Below are 22,282 nucleotides of genomic sequence, written 5' to 3'. Positions count from 1 at the left end.
CAGCATAGCTTGCAACAGAATTATAAAAAGCCTTTCCAATTAATTCTCACTGAACACTTAATTTTTTCCCACCTTATTGTTTAAATGAGATGTTCTTATACCCTATCCTTAAGGTTTTTTTACTTCACTCTTACCACTGTGCTCGCAAGGAAATCTCTGAGTTTGAGATAAAGTGAGAATTTGGTTGAATTTTATTCTGGGTGTTTGGTCTACAAAGAAGCTAACCTTCCTCCATATCCTGATTTTCTGTTTATTACTTTTCTAGAGGTCAGTATTTATCTTCCAAATGCACACTCTTTTTAAAAGATAGTATTTTATTATTTAAGAATTTCATATATTATACTTTGATCAAATGCACACTCTTCATTTCCTGTTCAATAATAATTAGCTGTCCTACACAAGAATAATTGACACATGATTGTCACTGTCAGAATGTTTAATGATTACTTTCCCATGGAGCCTTTACTTTGAAGGACTTGCTTAGCCTGCCCTCTGAAATGCATTCCTTTTTAAGATGACAGGGCTTTGTGAAGATGCATATTCAATTATTAGGCAAAATGAATGTGGAAAACTGAAAAAAGTAGAACTGATATTGTTAGCATAGGTAATGATTTTTGAATGAGAATATAACAGGAAGAGATAGGAATGGGCCTGGGAACCAATCAAAGACATTTGTCTTCTCCCTAGAGCACAGAGGTCTCAGAAAGGCTCAGTAGATACCAATGACTGATAAATGTGATAGCTCACTATATGCTTCTAAAAGAATCAACAACTGTGAGTTTTATTTTGCTTTCAAATGTTAGCTGACATTATTTGCTCTGCAAACAACTCTCTGAAACCAAGATTTTTTTTTGGTATCACTTTTTTTTTATTATCATTTTTTATTTTAATTTTAAATAGCTTGTTTTACATGTCAATCCCAGTTCCCTCTCCCTCCCCTCCTCCCGCACTCCCCTTCCCCCCCCTCCCTCCCACCCTATTGCCAAATCCTTCCACATAGGGGATATCTAGAGTCTGTCATTTTACTCTGGGTAGGGTCCAGGCACTTCCCTAAGAGTCCAGGCTGAGAGAGCATCCCTCTTTGTTCTATAGGCACACGAAGACTGTTTGTATACCAGGGATAGACACTGATCCACAGCTCAGGGCCCCATAGGTTGCCCAGGCCTTCTCACTGACACTCACATTTGGGGGGGTCCAGATCAGTCCCATGCTGGCCTCCCCACTGTCGGTCTGGGGTCCAAGAGCTCTCCCCTGTTCAGATCAGCTGTCTCTGCTGGTTTTGCCAGCCCATTCTTTGCCAATTTGCTCATCACTCCTCTCTCTCTGTCACTGGGTTCCTTGGGTTCAGTTCAGTGATTAATTGTGTGTTTGCCTCTGCTTCCATCAGTCACAGGATGAAGGCTTCCAGATGGTTATAGACATCAAGTTCATTATCAGGGATGGGCATTCGAGGTGGTCCCTCCACTATTGCTTAGCTTGCCAATTGGTGTTATCCCTTTAGATCACTCGAGGTCGCTCTGGTGCCTGATCTGTATTCGATCCTATGATTCCCTCTTCCCCCTATTCTACCCCCACCCACTCAACTTCCTGTTCCCCCATGACCAACTCTCTTCCTCTTCACCCCTCTCTTCTTCCCAGGTCCCACTCCCCCCACCCCTCACCGTGTTCCCCATCCATTCAGGGGATCTTGTCTCCATCCTCTTCTCTTGGGTACTATGCATACATGCATATCTTTTAGGTTCTTTCCTGTTTCCCAGACTCTCTATCAGTGGAAGTGCAGACTGGCACTATCCTGATCCATGTCTAAAATCCATATATGAGTGAGTACATACCATATTTGTCTTTTTGCGACTGGGTTACCTCACTCAGGATGGTTTCTTCCAGTGCTATCCATTTCCCTGCGAATTTCAAGATTCCATTGTTTTTTTTCTGCTGAGTAATACTCCATTGTGTAAATGTACCACATTTTCTCTATCCACTCTTCAGTTGAGGGGCATCTAGGTTGCTTCCAGGTTCTGGCTATTACAAATAATGCTGCTATGAACATAGTGGAGCAGATGCCCTTGTTGTATGAACTTGCCTCATTTGGATATATGCCTAAGACTGGAATTGCTGGGTCTAGTGGTATATTAATTCCCATTTTCCTGAGGAATCTCCATACTGATTTCCAAAGAGGCTGTATGAGTCGGCACTCCCACCAGCAGTGGAGGAGTGTTCCTCTCTCTCCACATCCTCTCCAGCATAAATTGTCTTTGGTGTTTTTGATTTTAGCCATTCTGACAGGAGTAAGATGGTATCTCAGAGTTGTTTTTATTTGCATTTCCCTGATGGCTAAGGATGTTGAGCACTTTCTTAAGTGTCTTTTAGCCATTTTAGCCTCCTCTACTGAGAATTCTCTATTTAGCTCTGTGCCACACCTTTTAATTGGATCCTTTGGTGTTTTGGAGACTTGTTTCTTGAGTTCTTTGTAAATTTTGGAGATTAGCCCTCTGTCAGATGTAGGGTTAGTGAATATCTTTTCCCATTCTGTGGCCTGCCTTTTTGTCTTTTTGACTGTGTCCTTTGCCTTACAGAAGGTATCACTTTTTAAAAGCTCTGTGTTTATGTTCCTGTGCATGCAGCATGATACAACACATGTGTTTATCAGTGAACAACTTTGGATGATTGTTCTTGCCTAATATATTTATTCATTGCTGTATATACCAAGATCTCTGGCCAAAAATCTTCCAGGGATTCTCCTGGCTCTACCTGCCATCTGACGTTAGTAATGGTGGGATTACAGATGTAAGATACAGGTCTGGTTTATGTGGGTTCTGCAGATCCAAACTCAGTTTTTCCTGCTTTCATAGCAAATCCTTTACCCATCTTGTCATCTTCCCAAGCCTGTAAGTATCTTTAAATTTTGTGTTGTGTACATTTTGAGCATAAAGTAATATTGAACATAAAGGCTTACAAATGTATTGATATTAAAGTTATTTATGGCATTGGTACTTAATTATTCTAAATACAAATGCTTGGATCTACTGAAAACAAAAAATACTCTAATTAAGGGAAAACGTAACAGGGAATTTAAAAACAGAGTTAGTGTATATTCTTTTCATAGCAAAAGTGCTAGATTCTAGTTAAGGGAGATTCAGGAACAAAAAGGAGGAAGATGGATTGGATCCTAGAGAACTGAGAGATGTTGTACGGGTAGAAAAACCTTTGGCAATCTGTAGCATGAATTAAATAAACCCAGAGCCAGATATTGGGGTTAAAGCTAAGGACCAGAGAAGCAAAGCGACCCGCCACTAGAGAGTTCTCACCCCTATCAATGCTTAGGCTGTATCCTCTGATTGCATATCCTCAGATTATCTAGACTGCATTGCTATCCACCAAAAACCAGAGTGCTCTCTGAGACTGCTCTGAGCTCCTTATATACGGTCTAGTGCTGCAATTAAAGGCATGTGCTTTGTTTCTCTTTTAGAGGACTTGAACTCACAAAGATACATCTGTCTCTGTCTCCTGGGTTCTGGGATTAAAGATGTATGTCACCATTGCCTGGTCTCTATGGATGTGGTTAGTTTTGCATTCTGATCTCCAGGCAAGCTTCATTAGATCATAATGTTACCACAGCAATCCAGTAGGACTCGTGAAGAGCCTGTTGCAATGCTTTCCAAAATTTAAAAATAAACAATAAGAAAATAACCACTGAGTTGTACATTTTTTCCTCATGAGATCAAATATATATATACACATATAAAATAAGGAGTGTAAAGAAGACTTGGTTGAGTCCCTAAGGTAGACTGCATTGCTGTATCTCTATTTGTGGGTGAGGATGAGTAAGAGATGAAGTGGATGAGTGAGGTGGTGAAATACTGATGAGTTCACAGTAAGTTAATGCATCACAGACACTGTATGTTGCTGACGATCTATGGGCTAGGCTGTTTGGAGAGGGCTTGATATTTAACCTTCAAAGGACCCTCATGATAATTTTCTCTCTTGATGCCCATTTCCTGCCTTATTGTTATTTTGCTGTACTTGATGTACAGTGAAAGGATGGCTTTTCCTTCTTATTCTTTTCAAGTTCTAATTAAGTTCTGAGTAACAATTCATCTCCAAATTTTATCTTAGCCATGATATATATTTATGGGTTTTGAAACATAGTCTCTACCACAGAATAGCCTTGAAGAGTCTGTGCAGGGAAGGATAACATTTAGTTTTTAACCCACTTGACATCTATTTCATGTTTGGATTACAGTTATATACCACACCTGGTTTGCGTGATGTTCTAGAGCAAACTTAGTGCTTCCTGACTAGTTGGCAAACACTCTTCTGCCTAAACTATTATCACCAGTACCTAGCTACGATTTTCATTTTCATTTTCTGATCTTTTTGAATGGTTCATTTGCATTTCCTGTAGGATGAAATGAATGGTTTTGAAAACCAACACTGTGTCCATACCTGATCTTCCTGTGGGTATAGAATTTATCACCCAGAGTAGCACACTGATTACTAGTAGAAAAAGCAAAGCAGAAAAGGAGGAAAGAGGTCTTATGAACTCATCCTCCAATTCCGGTAACTACAAGTTGCTGTCAGCTGAAAGGGCATCACTGTAATGTTCTAAAGCAACAGCAGTGGCCAGGATACTACATATAAGCAGAGAACCCAAGGAAGATGAACAAGCTGTGTAGCCAAACCATCTCACTTTCTGTTTCAAGTCTTCATGGAAATGCCTCCTCTGCCTTATTAAACCCAGTTTTTGTTTCTATGCTTGAGTCTTATCTTCACACATATCTAGAATTACTGGTGAGATACTGAATTAAAAACAGAATAAAGGAATGTGTTCTGAGGATCATGGTACAATAGTGCATGCCTATAATCCCAGCACTGGAAAGGTGAATGCAGAAGGACCTTGATTTCAAGATCAGCATGTCCTATGTAGTAAGACCCTATTGGAAACATCAGGGAGTGTTCTTAATTTTGGAAATCGTATTATCTGTACATGTACTTATGCCTGTAAAACTAAAGCTTAGTTATTTTTTTCAGATTGGAAAGAAAAAATGCTACTTTGTTTTTTTTTAATCTAGAATATTTTCCTTCCCAAATAGGATTACTGTCACTTCTGATCATAATGCACAAAATTAAATACTTGTTTTATCAGTTTTCTTGTGTGATATAATTGTAAATGCAGCATAGAGCCAGGCAAACAATCTGAGAAAGAAGGAGAAAGTAAAGAAGGTGCAAGGGGAGGAATGATTTAGCAGAGAGGAAATGAGAGAGGTGGAGAAAAGCAAAAGGGTAGCAAAAAATTAAGAGGAAACAGGAAGAAAGGAGTAGGTGGGGGTGATAAGTTTTTAAAGGAAGGGACACAAGGAAGAAAAGAAATTGAGGGTGGAAAAAAGAGAGATTCAGTTTCTTAATCTTTGTGTGTGGTTCTGTGCATCTGTGTAAGAGTCTGTGTGAAGATATGCACAGAGTAAAAATTTTATTACTCTCAACCTGTTCCTCTGAGGCGCTGTTTATGAGTTCAGGGCTCACATCTCAGTTATTCTAGAAGTCCAGAAGCTTCAAAAGTTCTCCTGTCCTTGTCTTCCTTTGGAGATGGTGTTACAGGCATTTTCAAGGAAGATCTAATAGTTCCTTATGGCCAGTCCTCATGATTTGGGAGCAAGTGCACACAACTGTTGAACCAGCTCCTTGGTCTCAAGTAATGAACATTTTTAATGGAATATCTACCTTAAAGATAAACTACTAAGTAATTTAAAAGCAAAATCACATGTATTGGCTTGCTTTCCACTCACTGCAGGTTGGTAATACAAGCATGACTAATATATCTGGAAATAAATTGGACACAGAAGGACAGCTGTTGAGATTAGCCAATGGAAATAGACACTGTGATTCGGTCTATGATTCTATTGTGTTTGTTAGAAAGATTTCATGTGAATTGAAAATAAAATGATCATGAAGGGATAAATAATAGCAGGAGAAGTAAGAAAATGAGAAGCAGAAGGTTAAAGAAATGCTGCAGGAGAGAGAAGACAGTGAGAACAAAACGATAGGAGAGCAAAGAGTGTGACTGAATAGTCTGTTGGCAGAGCAGATGAAGGTATTTAAATTTAAGGGACAACTGGACGTGTGAGACATTCAACTAGACAAGAGGCACAGATGCAACCACACTGTGATTTCTATGGCCTCTCAGCTTCTACCTGTATGATAAGACTTATAAACAGGGATGTGTGTTTCTACTTTCCAGGTCTGTTATTGAGGATTTGCATGCAGCTGATGCTATTCCTGTGGGCAGGGACACTGAACTACTATAGTCTAAACGCACTTCCTGGATGTATGGCAACTGCTTTATGGAGTGCTTTCATCTCATAGACATGTTTTACTCTCCAGATACACAAAGATGGCATAGGCAGAGAAAGGATATGTTAGAAAGGATATGTTTATCACCTGTTTGATGAGTGCTTGCTTTAAAAACAAATAGAATCAAAAGCTATGCATCAGCTCCACTTTAGATCTTGGAACTGTTCTAATGGCTAACATCACTAAAAAACAAGGAAAAGTACATACATGTTATACTGAAGTTATCTAAGATAAGACTGGGTATTGAGTGCAATCACAGGGACAGGGATCATATGATATAAAACAGACATTCCAGGTATAGCTCAATGAAATATGAGAGGATGAGTGAATCCTTTGAGGAATTGTGGGGATTGATCAACAAAGATCACATGCAACATGACAGAAAAGAAAGCTTATGATCCTTCTCTCTGGACAATGGATAATTGAGATGGAGAGCTCAATTCAGGTGACTAGACAATTTCAGATAAAGAAAGAAATATAGAAGTGTACCAACCCTTGATGAGTGAGATCTTTTCATTAATGTACTTTGCCCAAGGCCAGAAGTTCTACTTATCTCTATTTGGACTGTTTGTTAAGTACAAATGATAGTTTACCTAGATCTTTATAAAGTCAAGATTCTGTAACACACAAACACAGACAGAAACACACACACACACACACACACACTATGAGGCCTCTGACAATTTAAGTATGTCATCATAATTCTAAACATAAATGTCTTCCCACTTAAGACTCATTCTCAGTTCCAGCGTTCTAAAGGCTCTCAGCCTTTTTCTCTACTGTTCTGCTGAAGGAACATAGTAATATAATATGTGAATAAACTCAGTCAATGGCAAATTCTCTACTGCAAACAACTTTCTTTGATTATAAAGATATTTAATGATTTGCTTGCAAAACAAGGAGAAGTAAAAGAATCCATGTCTTAAACTGTAGTGAGTATCCTAATATAGAGCATGCTGAGATCTCATTTCTGAGCTGCCCCACAGAATATTATACATAATGGACAATGCCCTTGATCTTCTGCTTTCATCTCCTTCATTGATGAACAGGGCAATCATGCATACACATTTATTTTTTCATTCTAATACCCAGGAGCAAAATTCCTGGTTTTATTTATGCATTTTGAATTATTGATCCTCTTCATGTTATCCATATGTAGTAAAATTACACAGATCTTAATTTATACTTTCAGTGAATAATGTTATAGACATTTTTCCCAGGTATGCTAAGCCAACTATACTGGATATAATAGTTTTGCCTATGATGCATCTTATCATGTTTTTTTTTGCCAGGAGGAGGGGAGGTGGACTAATCATGGGACAGGTTACTGTCTTAATGATGTTCAGAAATTACATTGCTTATTTATAACTACATTGCCTATAAACATTAAACAATATTTATAGCACCAAATCAAAAACTCTGCCCAACTTTTGTTACTTAATAAATCTTTTAAGTAGATAGCTAAACTATATAGCTTATTTTAAGAGCTTGGAATGAGTAAAATTAAACAACTTATAAGATGTTTGGATTTTATATCCCTAAGTGCTTGAATTACTATAGGGAAATGTTAGGCACCAATGTATGCTTTGTTTTAAAAATATAACGAGGACGATTTCAAGCCAGGGAGATGCTAGCTCCTTGAATTGCTGTTTACAAGAGGGAAACAACATTTTGGTTCAAGTCCTGGCTCTGCCAGATACCTACAACTTTGATGGGAGACACTTAATAAAACAGTAAGAACTTTGCTTTTCTGTCTCTTTAGTAGACTGTAAATATTGCCAGCCTTGCTAACTCTGCTGAGTTGTAGGGCTGATCAAGTGACGCGAGGGATATTAAAACAATTTAAAGACTCTAAAGTGCATCTCATGAAAGATAAATCACTACCCAAACATAAGGCAAAAAATTCAATCTTGCAAGTTTTCCAAGAAACACAAATCATATCAGAGGTAATATTTCAGTTGCTATGCCAGGGGCTGAATATATTAGTTCAATGTTTCTGAAAACAAACGTGGTGATATATTTCAATTGTCCCAAAACTGTTTATCTTCCTTGAATTGGTAATGTTACAAATGGATAATGCACATTTTGCTAACACTTATTAAAGCTTCCTGTGTCTTTGCATTGCATTCAGCACTTCATACAATATACCTCACTCAGAGTTTCCCCTCAAAGTACAAATCAAAATGAAACCTGTCAGACAATTAGCAGTATCAGAGCATTTTACCAATGAACAGACAGTCACAGAGATGCAAAGCCACTTGCTTCAGACTTCAAGGCTGATCTGAGGCAGGAACCAAACATGCTCTGAAATGACTGAGCTTCAAAATTCTCATTCTTTACTTAATTTCATAGCTTCTAAAAATGAGTACAATGGAACTGTCCCGTGGAAAGAAGAGGGATGAGCTCTTAGGTTATTTTTCAATCTGTTTTATATAAGCTCACAGGTATCAAGGTAGAGAGTCCATAAGTCATCAAAAATCAAAGCGTAGGACTTTATGCAGCACTCAAGTAAACTAACAACAGGTAGAGTGTTTATGATATGGAAGGACAAAAAGTAGATGGTTTATGATATGCAAGGTTTCATGAAAAGCTATTTAAGGGTACACAGAACAGGATTGATGACCCATGCCTGTAATGACAATTCTTGGAAAGGAAAATGATTGCAAGTTTGAGTGCAGCCTGGGTTACTTAGCAAATTCAAAGCCACATTGTGGTATTCATACTATCAATTTTTTTAAAAATTAAAGTGTATACGTTTTTATTATAACTTCAATTAGGCTACCATGGGATTCCCAGAACTTTGGTCCTTGCTAGTGTTGACACTGTAAGTTTTCCAAAGAATTATGTGCATGACAAGCAAGGATCAAAAGCTTCAGTTACACCATGGGAGAACCATATTTAGTCTGTACCTAAGTATAAAAATACACACATAAACACTGGTATTAAAATTAGAAGTTAAAAAGGCAAACCACACTGTGGGCTTTGCCAAGAGGAGAGCAGCTGTGGAACATATTACTGGAATTGATGGCATTTGAAATCTATCCATCAGAGAGGTGATACATGTGTTTCAAGGACAGCCATTTACCCACCTTTGGTCATATTTTCTCATTATTCATTGAGAGATAGACAAACACTGTGAGACTTTAGATCTGAACTCCTTTCAGAAACTGAAGTTAAATGAAGACTTGTAAAATACAGTGCCACTTTATTTCTTTCCATTTTTCTCTTCCCATCTGATTCATTGCATTGAAGTATTTCATGTCCAGCAGATTTGCTTTTCAACATGGAACATAAGCTCTTTTACAATAATTTACTAATTGCTTCTTTAAACCATGTAGTGACCTGGGACTGAAGATATGAACAAAACTGAGGACAATCAAGAGATGTAAGTGACTGGTTTCTTTAACCTAGGAACTTATTGTTGTTTAGAAATTTCCTCTAAATTGAGATCTTGAATCCAAGAAGGAGAAAGTTCTGATGGTAGGCTTCTTAGGAATCATGTAATTAACACAGCTCTGAGGAAGTATCTGAAATTGACTAGCTTCAGAAGGCTCCTCCCTTGCTAAGGTTAAATTAGCAGTATGGAGAAACTTTCTGACCTTTTGTCCTAAAGAGAGTTTCTGGGATCAATGTTTCCTGAGTCCTTTCCACTACTAAGGTGGACTTTCAGTGATGTACTTAATTTTTTTCTGTTGTTTTGTTTTTTGAGACAGTGTTTCTCTGTGTAGCTCTAGAGCCTCTCCTGGCTCTAGTGCTATATACCAGGCTGGCCTCAAAACCATAGAGATCCACCTGGCCCTACCTCCTGAGAGCTTGGACTAAAGGCTTGTACCATCACTGCCCAGCAATGCAGTTGCATTTGAGTGACCAATGGCCCTGTAAGTAATACCTCACAAGTACTCCTCCTATGAGTAACCTCTGAAGATTAGGAGATCCAAAGCCCTCTGAGTATCTGCCTGCCTCCATGGATCCTTGGCTCCTACAAAGAGGCTGACAATGTTAAAAGTAGCACTAAAAAGTTTGTATCTGGGGTTTTATATGAGGTTGATATTTATATATATCTTGTGAGCCCAGCTTTATTCTCTATAAAATGAATATGATGTTGCGTACACTGTTAAATCTTAAAATGCTTTTAGTGGCCATATTTCTCCCTGAGGACAGGAAGTAGGTAGATGACAACCTCTATTACCATATGCTCTTCCGGAAGAAGGCTATATTCCATTTCAACTAGCTTAATGACACTTGGTAACTCATTCAACAGCCCTTTCATATTCCTACTAAAATGACTCAAAGTGTCCAATTCATAACACTTAGGTTGCACGTAAGAGGCACTTTGTTTACAGACTCTTGGGAGGAGATTCATGGGCACTAGTTCCCCTAGATCAAGAATTCCTTTTCATTAACACCCTGGCCTAACAGACTTTCCAAATAAGGAAGAGTCATAATTCCTACATTTACAGCCACTGCATGACAGAGTTCATGAGAAAAAAAACCACATCTCAAGTAATTATGGTTCCTACCATCAGCGAAAGCAGTTTTGCTCGGATGCTTTTATAGTTTTAACACAGGGTCTCTATACTGCTTGGTTTATCCATAGCATTAAATATCATACCTCTGGATACTTCAAAGTAAAATGTGGCCAGAGGAATTTGTAGACAGTAACATGAATCAAAATGGTACTTAACAATAACCACTTTTCAGGTTGTATAGTGCTGGTTGAAGAAGGCAGAGTTCATTTACTCTGTGAGAAAATACTTATAACTGTCTATTGCATAAGGCCAAAGATAGCTAGCCCCACACTGAGCATCTGAAAAATTATTATCTAAGTTTAGAGTAGTTATTCGGTTGTTTATTGAAGATAATGGGCTACTCTACTCTTTCCTAACTCAGTCCTACTTTGGTTGTTGTCATGTGGTCATATTTTAATACAATAATGTGTTATATTTGTGCATGAGATTTTTGTTCTTCTTTTCATTTTTTATATACTAGATTCTCAGCTCAACTCTTTTGGAAAGGTTGGATATAATAGAGCACAAAAGAAGAAGAGATATAAAAATAAAAAAAGATGTTTTAAAGGTCATTCTGATACACTTTAGGCTCTGTACTTCAAAGTTGAATGTACTAAAGTTTCAGGAAGCAAACCATATATCAAAGACTTATGCAGACCCAACTGAACTCTAGTTATCTCCTTTTCCAACCTCTGCAAAGATGTTTGCTACTGGAAATTGGAAATGAATGATTGAGGACATGCATGAAACTTAAGAGTGGGCATATGCTCTTGAAAGAGTTTCAAGTCTTCAACTTCCCAAAAATAGTCATGTGAAGGTTTCTAAAATGTTCAAAACCAGACTGGGGCCTAGTATGATAGAACCCAGTACTCATACCAGGAATTCAACTCTCATGTTTTCATTACCAAGGGCAGAAACAGATAATATAGATTTAGAGTCCAGTTTGTAGATAGAAAGCAGTCATAGGAAGATTCCAGTCTTCAGAGGAAAGAGAGAATGTAAAGAGAATCTATTTTTTTCCTATGGAACATTGAAACTGACATGCGAGAAATGAAATTAATTTAAGAAAAGGAATCCAAAGTTGTATTTCATGCATTCATAATCATATTGATAGAGATTGGTCACTGTTGCTCAGTGATGATCAGTAACGACTCATGAATGACTGCTTTTATTCCAGCTCCTCTTCTCTCTGATCCATTCATGGACTACTTGACCATGGTCACAGCTGGCAATATGTTATCACAAGAAAAGGTTAATTAACTTTTAGTTCATAAACTCCTTAAAAACTCTATTGTCTCTGAAATAATACAAGGAAATATACTTTAATATATAAATGAATGAAAATTAAAGGTGCAAATTTGGCAGGACATAGGCTATATAGGTAACTCAGTGGGGAGTGCCTGCTGCAAACATAAGGACGTGAGTTCAGAGCCCCAACATTTAGGTGAAAAAATGTAGCTGGGTGTGGTCACACAGAGGCCTGTCACACAAGCACTTGGGTGGTAGAGACACATGAATCTTCTGTGTTCACTCCAGTCAGTGAAGCCAATCAGTGTATGATCTTGTCTCAAAAAATTAGGAGTGTCTTTGAGGAAGATACCAAACACTGGCCTACCATTTCCAGAAGCATGCATTGCATGCACATTTTTTACTCCACTCCAACACATGAATAAATGCAGAATTAAATTATGATTATTACTATTTATTATACATGGGAATCCAAAGTCTAGGTCTCTTACTCATCTTTTATGTACATACAGAAGACTTACTCAGTATTCCATGTAGTATTCCATGTTTTCAAATGGATTTAGAGGTTTTCTAAGACCAGTGGGGATTTCCTATGTCCCATTCATCTCATTTACATTTGGAGAGTAATGGAATCATAAGATAACTTCCACCTCATCTGTCAAAACCACACAGGCAGTCATCCAAGCAATTGCTGTAAATGCTACACCAAGTTTAAAGCTGTATGTCTTAATATTTATGTGATATTCCAAAGATATTTAGTTCTTAATACTTGTCATTAAATAAGTAAATTGCAAAAAATTATAATAATCTGACATGTTTCCAGTTTTCTCAAAAGTAGAAGGTAGGTAGGTAGAAGATTCAAGTGCCAGCAACAGACTTTAAACAAAACTGACAGATGAGTCAAGTGTTTAAAAACTATGAAGGAAACCATTAACATGAAATATGTACATATATGAGCATAAAGAGTAGCTCACAGTTTATCTGTATCAAAAGTCTACTGAAAACAATAAGGAAGAGTAAAATATACTTCTATTGTGTCTTGTCAAAAGAGCTTCAAAAAGTCTTCTTGAAATTTTAAAGAGTTAGATGTTATTTATCTATGTATATTTTGATAAGGACTTTTTATCATATTATATAGTTTAGGTGCCACCATGGAACATCTATATAGTAACTAAAGGTCAACTCAGACTGAAGGGAAAAATGACAGAGAAAACTAAGTAGTTCAGTCACAAATTTTTTCTGTATATATGTTCTCAGCACACTTAGTTTACTTAAATGTCATTCATTATCCTAAAAGTTTTGTTAACAAAGTCTACAGATAGTGATTCAGTTACATCAAGAATGAGATCTTAGAAATGACAGGGTTTGTAGGACTTATTCATTAATCTCATTTATTAATAGCTCTTTAAAGGAAAGAGACTTTTCTTAAACCATTAGTTTTGAGAAGAACACAACTTAAGGATTCTGACTATACCATGTGAAAATTCAAATGCAAATGTAGTGATCACCCCTATAACCCAAGAACAAAGAAGGCTAAGGCAGAATTGCCTACATCTTGCACTACAATGAGAATAGTAGGCCAACCAGAATCACACAGTTAGATGATTTGAAAAATAAATAAACCGAAAAAGTAGGCATTCAATGATGTGTACTCTTCAACTTTTGTTATATTTGCATAGTGGATACTTGTTTAAGAGACAAGTCAATATGAAATTTTTATTGTGTGACTAGAAAACACACAAAAAAAGAGACAATGAGTTACTACAGGGGGTGGCAGTAAGTTCTTTCCACGCATCCTTTGCCATATCCAAATGAAAATAAATTTCTAACAGTCAAATTGACCCTTCACAGGGTGATGGATTCCTTAATGCTGAGTTCCTTTCAGTGAGGAGATAACTCTGATGAATCAATGTGTACAAGTGCCACCTGTCAGAACAGTAATGTTAGTTAGACAAATGTTCTGTGTGATCCCTAAGACTCAACAGATATATATGCTTTTATGGCTGCCACAGGTAAACACATTCAGATTCCTAGAACCTTGTACTGAATGGGAAGGACATATTTGAGGGAGACCTTGAAATTACACCACTTCTCGCTTAAAATGGGGGAAAATCTGGGAAATGAGGTATTTAGTTAGTTCAGTGCCAGATAATACTTGGATCCACACTCTGCTGTGATGCTGCACTTCTTTGACAATGAGTTTCTATTCCACTCAGAGTTTAGCATGGCTTCATGCCTGTCTGTAAACATTTTAGCATGTCAGTACAGCATCATGGACTGTGTGCCCCTGAAATGCTCCTGTCTATACCCTTGTATTTAGTCAAATTTCTGGTTTTATTTTCCTGTTGAACTTTTATATATGACCTTCTCTTCTTCAGAATTCACATAAGTAAGATAACCATGAATTCCTCACAGGCAATTGTATTTAGTCAGAATGGTGAGTAATTGTTAGCCATACTGAATTGGGACCATGTGCTAATGTCACTTCACATTTAACACTTGAATTATGTAATTTAATCCCCATAGCAGCTTCAGAAGCTTTTCTTCCTTCCTCATATTAAGCATGAATAATGGCTTTGAAAAGTTAAGTAATATTGTCCATACTTTCATAGGTACACTCATGGTAAGGCCTTAATGGCAGACTCTAACTTCACTGATTATAAAATTATTAACTATATGGGTACAACCATTCCCTTAATTGGAGATTGCCCTTATTTGTTTCCTGGGACATCATTTCATTTTTCTTCTCTTCTTAGGCTTTCCAAAGAACCATCACCCTCAGAATGACCAGACTTGGACAGACTTGGACTATGATGCTAATAGTACTGTGCCAAGTCTTAGGAGGAAACATGTATAGTTGCTGGATTTAGATCATGAGCCACATGTACAACTAGTAAACAAAATTCATATGCTCTTTCTGCTGATAAAGGACAACGATCTTTATTGAACTATCTAGTAGGTTTGATTTCCTAATTTGTGGCTCTAACACTGTCTCCAAGGGATAATGTATCCCTAGTATAAAATATCATAAATTACAGTGACTACTATCATATGGGACCTCTATGTTTTACAAAATCCTGCACCATTTTACACACATTCACTTCTCGGACATCAGCCAAAAAGAATCATGTAAAAGTTTACTTCCTACCAATGTTTAGCTTGTAACAGAGAAAATAATTACAAGTGATAGTAGGAGAAAGATGATAAACTTTTGGAGCTAGGAATATCAAGATTGCATATTCAAGAGCTTTGGAGTAATTTAAAGATGTGGATCAAAGAAGAAGTATTGCTTGCTGTAGGGAGAGATCTTATGTACCCATAGCACTAACCAAGCCCATTTAGGAGTGGCCACAGGTACATACAACATATGGGGGATAAAAGAGCTAGGGGGAGGAGAAGCTTGCTCTTTGGGTTCCTGTTGTGTCCTGGAGAGCACCATGCATACCTTTGCTTGTTGACTTACTTTTTAAAAATTTTCTTTTTTTTATTTTTAAATTAAATTAGAAACAAGGTTGCTTCACATGTCAATCCCAGCTCCCTCACACTCTGCCTCCCCTCCTCCCACACCCTCCCACCAATCCCCATTCCCCCTCCCACAATACCCACTCCTTTACCCAGGGAGGGTAAGGCCCTCAAAGGGGGATCTCTAGAGTCTGTCATTTCATCCAGGGCAGGGCCTAGGCCCTTCCCCCAAGAGTCCAGGATGAGAGAGCATCTCTCATTATGGGATGGGCACCCAAAGTCCATTTGTATGCCAGGGATAAATACTGATCTACCACCCAAGGCCCCATAGATTGCTAAGGTCTCCTCACTGACATCCACACATTCAGAGGGTCTGGATCAGTCCCATACTGGATTCCCAGCCATCTGTATCATGTACAAGAGCTCCCCCTTGTTCAGGTCAGCTGTTGTTGTGGGTTAAACAAGCCCAGTCTTGACCCCTATGCTCATCAGTCCTCCCTCTCTGGTTCTTGGCTTTCTTGACTTCTCATGTAAGAGATTAATCCTTCAATAAAAGATCATAGGACATCCCTATTTTGTGTAGCTTAATATTTCCATATTAGTTTGCCTTATAGATATGTCAAATGAATGCAAGTAACTTATGGGACAGGTGGCCAGATATTTTCCAAAATATTTGCTTTAAGGTTGTCTATACCCTAGAATCCCCCAAAATTCTACAGGAGCAAAGATTATTCTCTATTTCTCAAATTTCTTCAACCATTATTTTTCCTTTTAAAGCCCTTTTTCTTGTATGTGATCCAAAGCTTTCATTGCAGAATTAGAAAAGCAATCTGCTTTCTTTAAATGCTACAGGTCTCACTCTTCATTACCAAAATTCATGAGATGGCGGACTCCATGTTGGTCTGCCCTGAATTAATATAGAAATAGAACTTCTTACAGTTTAAGAGGCTACACAGAACAAAAGAAAAGAAAGAGTTTTTAAGCATGTTCACTTTCATAATTTTAAAAGACTCAATTTTTTATCAGTGTACAAACACAGGAAGGGATGAAGGAGGCTGGTTTTGATATTTTTTCCTGTCCTCATGCAAAAATACACACTGTCTCTACACTGTTGGTTTACCATGTCAAATTGATAACTCCATGGTCTCCTCATGTAGCTGCTTCTTTCTGACACATTCATTTTCTTTACTGTTACAAAATGGAGATATCAAGCGGTTATCCTTCCCAAAGCCCACAAATGCTTCCTGCTGCTTTCCATGGTCCTTAATTAAGTTGGCTTATCAAGGTTTCAAGGACTTGCCTATAACTTATTGCCATCACTTCCTCTTTTCCTCTAGACTATCAATCAGCATAACTTTTCCTACCACTTTCTATTTCCAAGATTGAGGTGTATCTAACTGTTAAGATATTTTAAAGAATGTTTAGGAAATCCTACCAAAGCAACAGGCTTGGAAAAGGAAAGAGCTGGGAGGAAAAACAAATAAAAACAAAAACTACTCACGGCACCCTTTGTATTTTGGGCATTTATATCCACAAGCTTGAAGACTAAAAACAAGAGTAACAGTATTTGCTCCCACTTATTAGACCATGTTTTACCAACAGGGGTGGTTTAAAGAAAGACATGATGATTCAACTTCATTGTCAGCATGCAAGGTAGATTCTGATATGTCTGTGAGGGTGACTTCCAGGACTTTTCTGATGGGGAAGACATTACAGTTTTAGGCACATTTCAAGGAGTTGACTAGATAGAAAGAGGTGAAAGGAATAAGCAGTGCTGCCTGTCTTTGCTTCTTTCTGAGTGACTGCATCTATGGTGTGGCTGCTGCTGCTGCTGCTGCCATGACTGCCATCCTTGACAGAGATTACCTTCCAGTATGCTTGAACTTCCTCATGAACTGAAGACCAGAAACTCTCTGGGACTTTTCCAGTTCTTCCAAGCCCTCAGATTGGAACTACTGAGGCACCTAATATGCAGCTACCAGATTCTGAATGTTTGCAGAGTGCATATGGTCACTGTAAGATTACTCAGCCCCTACTGAGTAAGCCATTATCATAAACGCAATTTTATTCATAATTCTGATTTTATGTATATTTTAATTTTATAACTAATATGTAATTAGTTTTTCCCTAGAGAAATCATTGCCTAATAAAAAAGAATGTATGAAGAGAGAATAAAAGAATAATTTGGATCATCAGTAATTTAGTAAATTTGACCCTGGGAAGAGTATGACAAAAAGGCACAATATGCTTTTTCCATTTCTGGTTTTGGATTGGCCATATTTGCTCTTTAGAAACTTACTCTTTACTCAGCACTGAGTTGTGGTTATTCATAGAACATTCTTGGTTAGAGCATGCAAAAAGACAAATTTTGGCCTCAGATAGGAACAAGCCTAAGTTCCACTTTGACAATTCATTCCACCTCCAGCCATTCTACAGAACATTGGATGTCAGAAACACTCTGCAAACTGTCATCCATAATCTGCATACTGCCGCACACTTGAGTGTTCCCTGTCTTACAGACAAATTATCCAGATGTCAACCTAATTTTTTCAGTTTCCACTTGAAAGCTTTGTGTCACCTATGTTTAGTCAACATTGAATCAATTTTATTCACTTTCTCCTCAACAATAGAATGGCCATGTTTCTGAGAACACTGCTATATATTGTTCTTTGAACAGAGAATGTGGTTACACTGACATTCTAGTTAGCCATGATACCTCCAATATATGTGTCCTATTGATTCTGCAGCAATATTTTTATTATGGTTTCTCTACCATACATATTCTTTTTAATAGAAACGTTCTTGAGAAAAGTAGGCTCTGCGTATTCTCAAATCCTTCATGATATCTTAAGTATTATGTACCATATATATTCTACCTAATTAAAAATTACTAAATGAGGGGCTCAATCTATAACATTCAGATAATTAAAATAAAAAGAGTTAGATTGCAAAGATAAACTAAGTAAGATTTGTATCTCAGGTGACTTTACATAGCGAGATAAAGAGATTGAGTTAGATATAGTGTGTGTGTGCGTTTCTGTGTGGTGTGTGTGTGTGTGTGCATGTACTCATATGTATGTGTATATGTAAAGACCAGAGGATAACCTTGGATTTCATTCTCCCTTAGTCACAGTCCTTAAACTTTGAGATAGAGATTCTCACTGGCCCAGGGCTCAACCCTTATATTACGATGGCTGGTCATTAAGCTCAGAATTCTACCTCTGCCTTGAGTGCTGGGATTCAAATGCATATCACCATACTTTTGCTTTTTCTCTAATATGAGTTTGAGAAATTGAACTTTGGACCTTATGCATGTATGACAAGGACTTCAGTGCCTTATCATTCCCTCTGCCTTAAGCAAGACAGGACATACTGAGTAAACACTGTAGGGTGTCGGAATACCTGAAAGTAGCTATTACAAATGTTGAGGGATACTAGAGAGTACATTTAGGTTCTATTTAGCATTAATAGTTATTCAGCACTCAAAGTAAAGATCAAATACAAGATTAGATATAAATCAATATCAAATTCTATCAAACAAAAGAGTATTTGCTCTTCTTTGGCTGCTACTGCCTTACTACTTTCATTCTCCCTTGGTTACTCATATTCTCCCCCAAAGTGAATGAAGCTCATTCACCATTTTGGGAGGTATTCATTGAATCTTTAGAGTTTTAATAATCCTCTTGCCACAGAATTGTGTCATGCTATTCTTTATCAGTGACTTTTCACACAGTTTTCTCCTTTATGAATTGGCTGTTGTCTGATCCATTTACAGATGCTGATGAAGCACTATTCCATCAAGGAAGACTTTGGAAGAAAGCTCTTGCCTTCAACACACTGAAATTCCTTTGTTATATATTCTTGTAAGACAAGCTCAAACCTTCTAGTTTATGTGAAAATTTCACTGAAGCATTGCAAATGCCTTTCTCCTACTCCAATAGTAAATTCTATGTCTAATGAAAGCAGAGGCCCAGGCTGCTTGTCTTACCATAAGACCACTGGTGCTTAGGATAGTGCTTAGCAAAAAAAAGATTACTTAATAGATGACTATAAATAGCTAAATAAACTAATGTCTACTTTCCTCTTTATCTACTTACAAACACATATACAAATGATTTGTATGAGAAGCAGTGAATATTTTAAGCATACATTAAATAGCAAAAGACTCACTTACATATTAGTAAAATCATTAAGAATGCTTATTATTATAATCTCAAGCATTCTGTAAACTGGATCAGATAGTATGGATAGTAACAGTTGTCACTGCTCCTGGTTCTGGATATCTTACAGGCTTTTGTTTTTGTGAAAATGACTTCATTCTCTTGGGTAGACTATGAGCTAATATTTATTAACAGGAGTGTTTAAAGCAACAAGATCCTAAGATCAGCAGAAATGCCAATTACAATGAGATGGAGAGGCAGAAAAGAATAGATTCTTGTCTCTATTTCCCTTGACCTGCAAGAGTTATGCTCCTGTTCTATTTTCTGAACAATCTAGTAAAATTCAATTTACTTTTTCAATTTATCTCCAGCCAGGCTTCCTTCTGTCATCTATACAGACACCTCAATGCTGGCCACGTAAAGTCACAGGAGGAGGACAATGGGAATGAAATTACCTGTGCATTTGCGATCCGTGTCTTCTTTTTTGGACCCACTAATTGTCAACTTGCAGTTGAAGTTTTCTTCCCAGTATTCAGCAAACCATACATTTCTCCTGTTGTTCTCAAGTGTGCGGGATGTGAAGTAAGCATCAAACCCTAAACAGAGTTAAATGAGAAGGTCAGATCTCACAGAGACTACTGCTACCATATGGAGAATAAATAACAGGGGGGAAAAAGGATCAGTAATAGGTTGTAGACTAGAAGATTTATTTATTTGTGTCCATTAATAGAATACATGAATGAATATCAAATTCTCTCTCTTTCTCTCTCTGTCTCTCTCTCTTCTCTCTCTCTCTCTCTCTCTCTCTCTCTCTCTCTGTCACACACACACACACACACACACACACAGGCTAAACTATAGTAAAGGCTCCAATTCAATTAATAAGGGAGATGTATGGTCAACAAACACTATTTTTTTATTTTTCACTGTGATAAACCTTAGGGATTATAAGTAAATAAATGGTTTTGCATTTCTAGTGAAATAAACCAGGGATAAATGTCTTCAAAGCTGATGATAGTGATGAATAATACTGTCAACTTGAGGGTCTTGACTCATCTAGGTGACAAGTCTCTGGGAAATGGTGATTATTTCTATTATATTAGTTTAAGTAGGAAGATCCACCTTAACTGTGGGAAGGAGCATTCCATGGACTGGGCTTCTGAACAGAATAAGAAGAAAGGAGCAACCTCAACACTAGCACTCATTGCTCTTTGTTTCTGTGGATGGAGTGTGACCAGCATTCTCCGGAAATACCTGCTTCCATAATTTTCATGTCATAATGGGCTCTCCCCTCCAGCTGTGAGATTCCTGATCTTCTTTAAGTTGCTTCGGTCAGGTATTTTGTTGTGGCATTAGGGGAATTTACTGATATAAATACATTAACTTTGTCATCTTCAGGTAGTAACTGATAGTTTCAGTTCTTACTGTAGAGCTGGCTGTGCAGTAATTATTACCATTATTCTCACTTGGTACATGAGAAAACAAAAGATTAGAAAATAATCATGACATGTCTAAAGTCAACCATTATGAGCCACCGTGTGGGTGCTGGGAATTGAACTCAGAACCTCTGGAAGAGCAGTCAGTGCTCTTAACCTCTGAGCCATCTCTCCATTATGGTCTAGTCTACATTCTCAGCTATTGCAGCTATACTGGTCAGTGAGTATCACTTCAAGGCTTTTTTATTTTGGTGTTGTCCCATTATGGAATTGGCTTCCTAGTCAAAAGAGAAGTAAGATGTTTTAGAGAGGCCATGGGTAAATAAACCTGTCACTTTGATGTTATTCATGACACATTCACATTAGCAGAGACTCAAGAGCCCAAATGCTGTACAATTCTCTAGCTGCTGTTTCTGGAATGGGTAACCTTAAACATTACAGTGAAGCTAAGAGGCCTTAAGAGAATCAACGTGTAAAAGAAGCAAAGATTAGACTCAGACTATCACCTGAGCTAGTCTTGAATGCCAGGTCCACTAATGTCACCATAGAAACATGTAACATCCACACTTTGAATTGCTTATATTCATTTTTCTATTTCCAGAAATGAAGCTGATACCATCCCCTCCCTTCTATTGCTCTTTACAATGTCTTCTGTCACTTTTCACAGTGCCATTAGTGGTAGTAAGAAGAATACAGAAATATAGAAAGCTGAAGGACAAGAATCATAAGAGAAGGTAGAACTACTAACATATACTTAGAGTACCCAAATTTTCCATATGCCATAAAAATTGTGTCAATGTTTACAGTGACAAAAGCAGACAAAAATTTATATACATATTCTCTTTAGGTGTTACATTAACACTAACAGTGGGTAATATTTGGAGTCATACTTTAAAGTGAGAATTGATGATTGAGAAGAATTTGATATCAGGGTGCCTGGTTTGAAACATCATTATCTGTCACATATGCTACAAAATAGCCTTATATTTTGGTGTCATAATAATTTGGACAGCTGATCAGGGAAATGAAGAAAAGATTAACTGAGTAAGAAGGGAAACTGAATTTCCATTTTCTCTTTCATCTTCTGGAAATTTCCATGCCCAATAGAGATCCAGAAAAG

General features: G+C 37.4%; 1 protein-coding gene across 8 annotated transcripts in view; it reads right to left on the bottom strand.

The window, feature by feature from the left end:
• Positions 1 to 22,282, bottom strand: part of Grm7 (glutamate metabotropic receptor 7) — an 886,003-nt gene that overhangs the window by 293,156 nt on the left and 570,565 nt on the right. For all 8 annotated transcript variants that reach the window (XR_005874148.1, XR_001196215.3, XR_005874149.1 and 5 more), the window contains one exon: positions 20,182 to 20,322. Coding sequence is in view for 4 of the 8 variants with exons in the window: in XM_040738573.1 (XP_040594507.1) it covers positions 20,182 to 20,322 (141 nt within the window). In the remaining 4 variants the exon portion in view is untranslated. The remainder of the gene's footprint in view (positions 1 to 20,181; positions 20,323 to 22,282) is intronic.

This window comes from Mesocricetus auratus, unplaced genomic scaffold, assembly GCF_017639785.1.
Source record: "Mesocricetus auratus isolate SY011 unplaced genomic scaffold, BCM_Maur_2.0 Super-Scaffold_100676, whole genome shotgun sequence".
In the NCBI taxonomy this organism is placed as follows: domain Eukaryota; kingdom Metazoa; phylum Chordata; class Mammalia; order Rodentia; family Cricetidae; genus Mesocricetus; species Mesocricetus auratus.
This window is presented reverse-complemented; position numbering and strand designations above follow the sequence as displayed.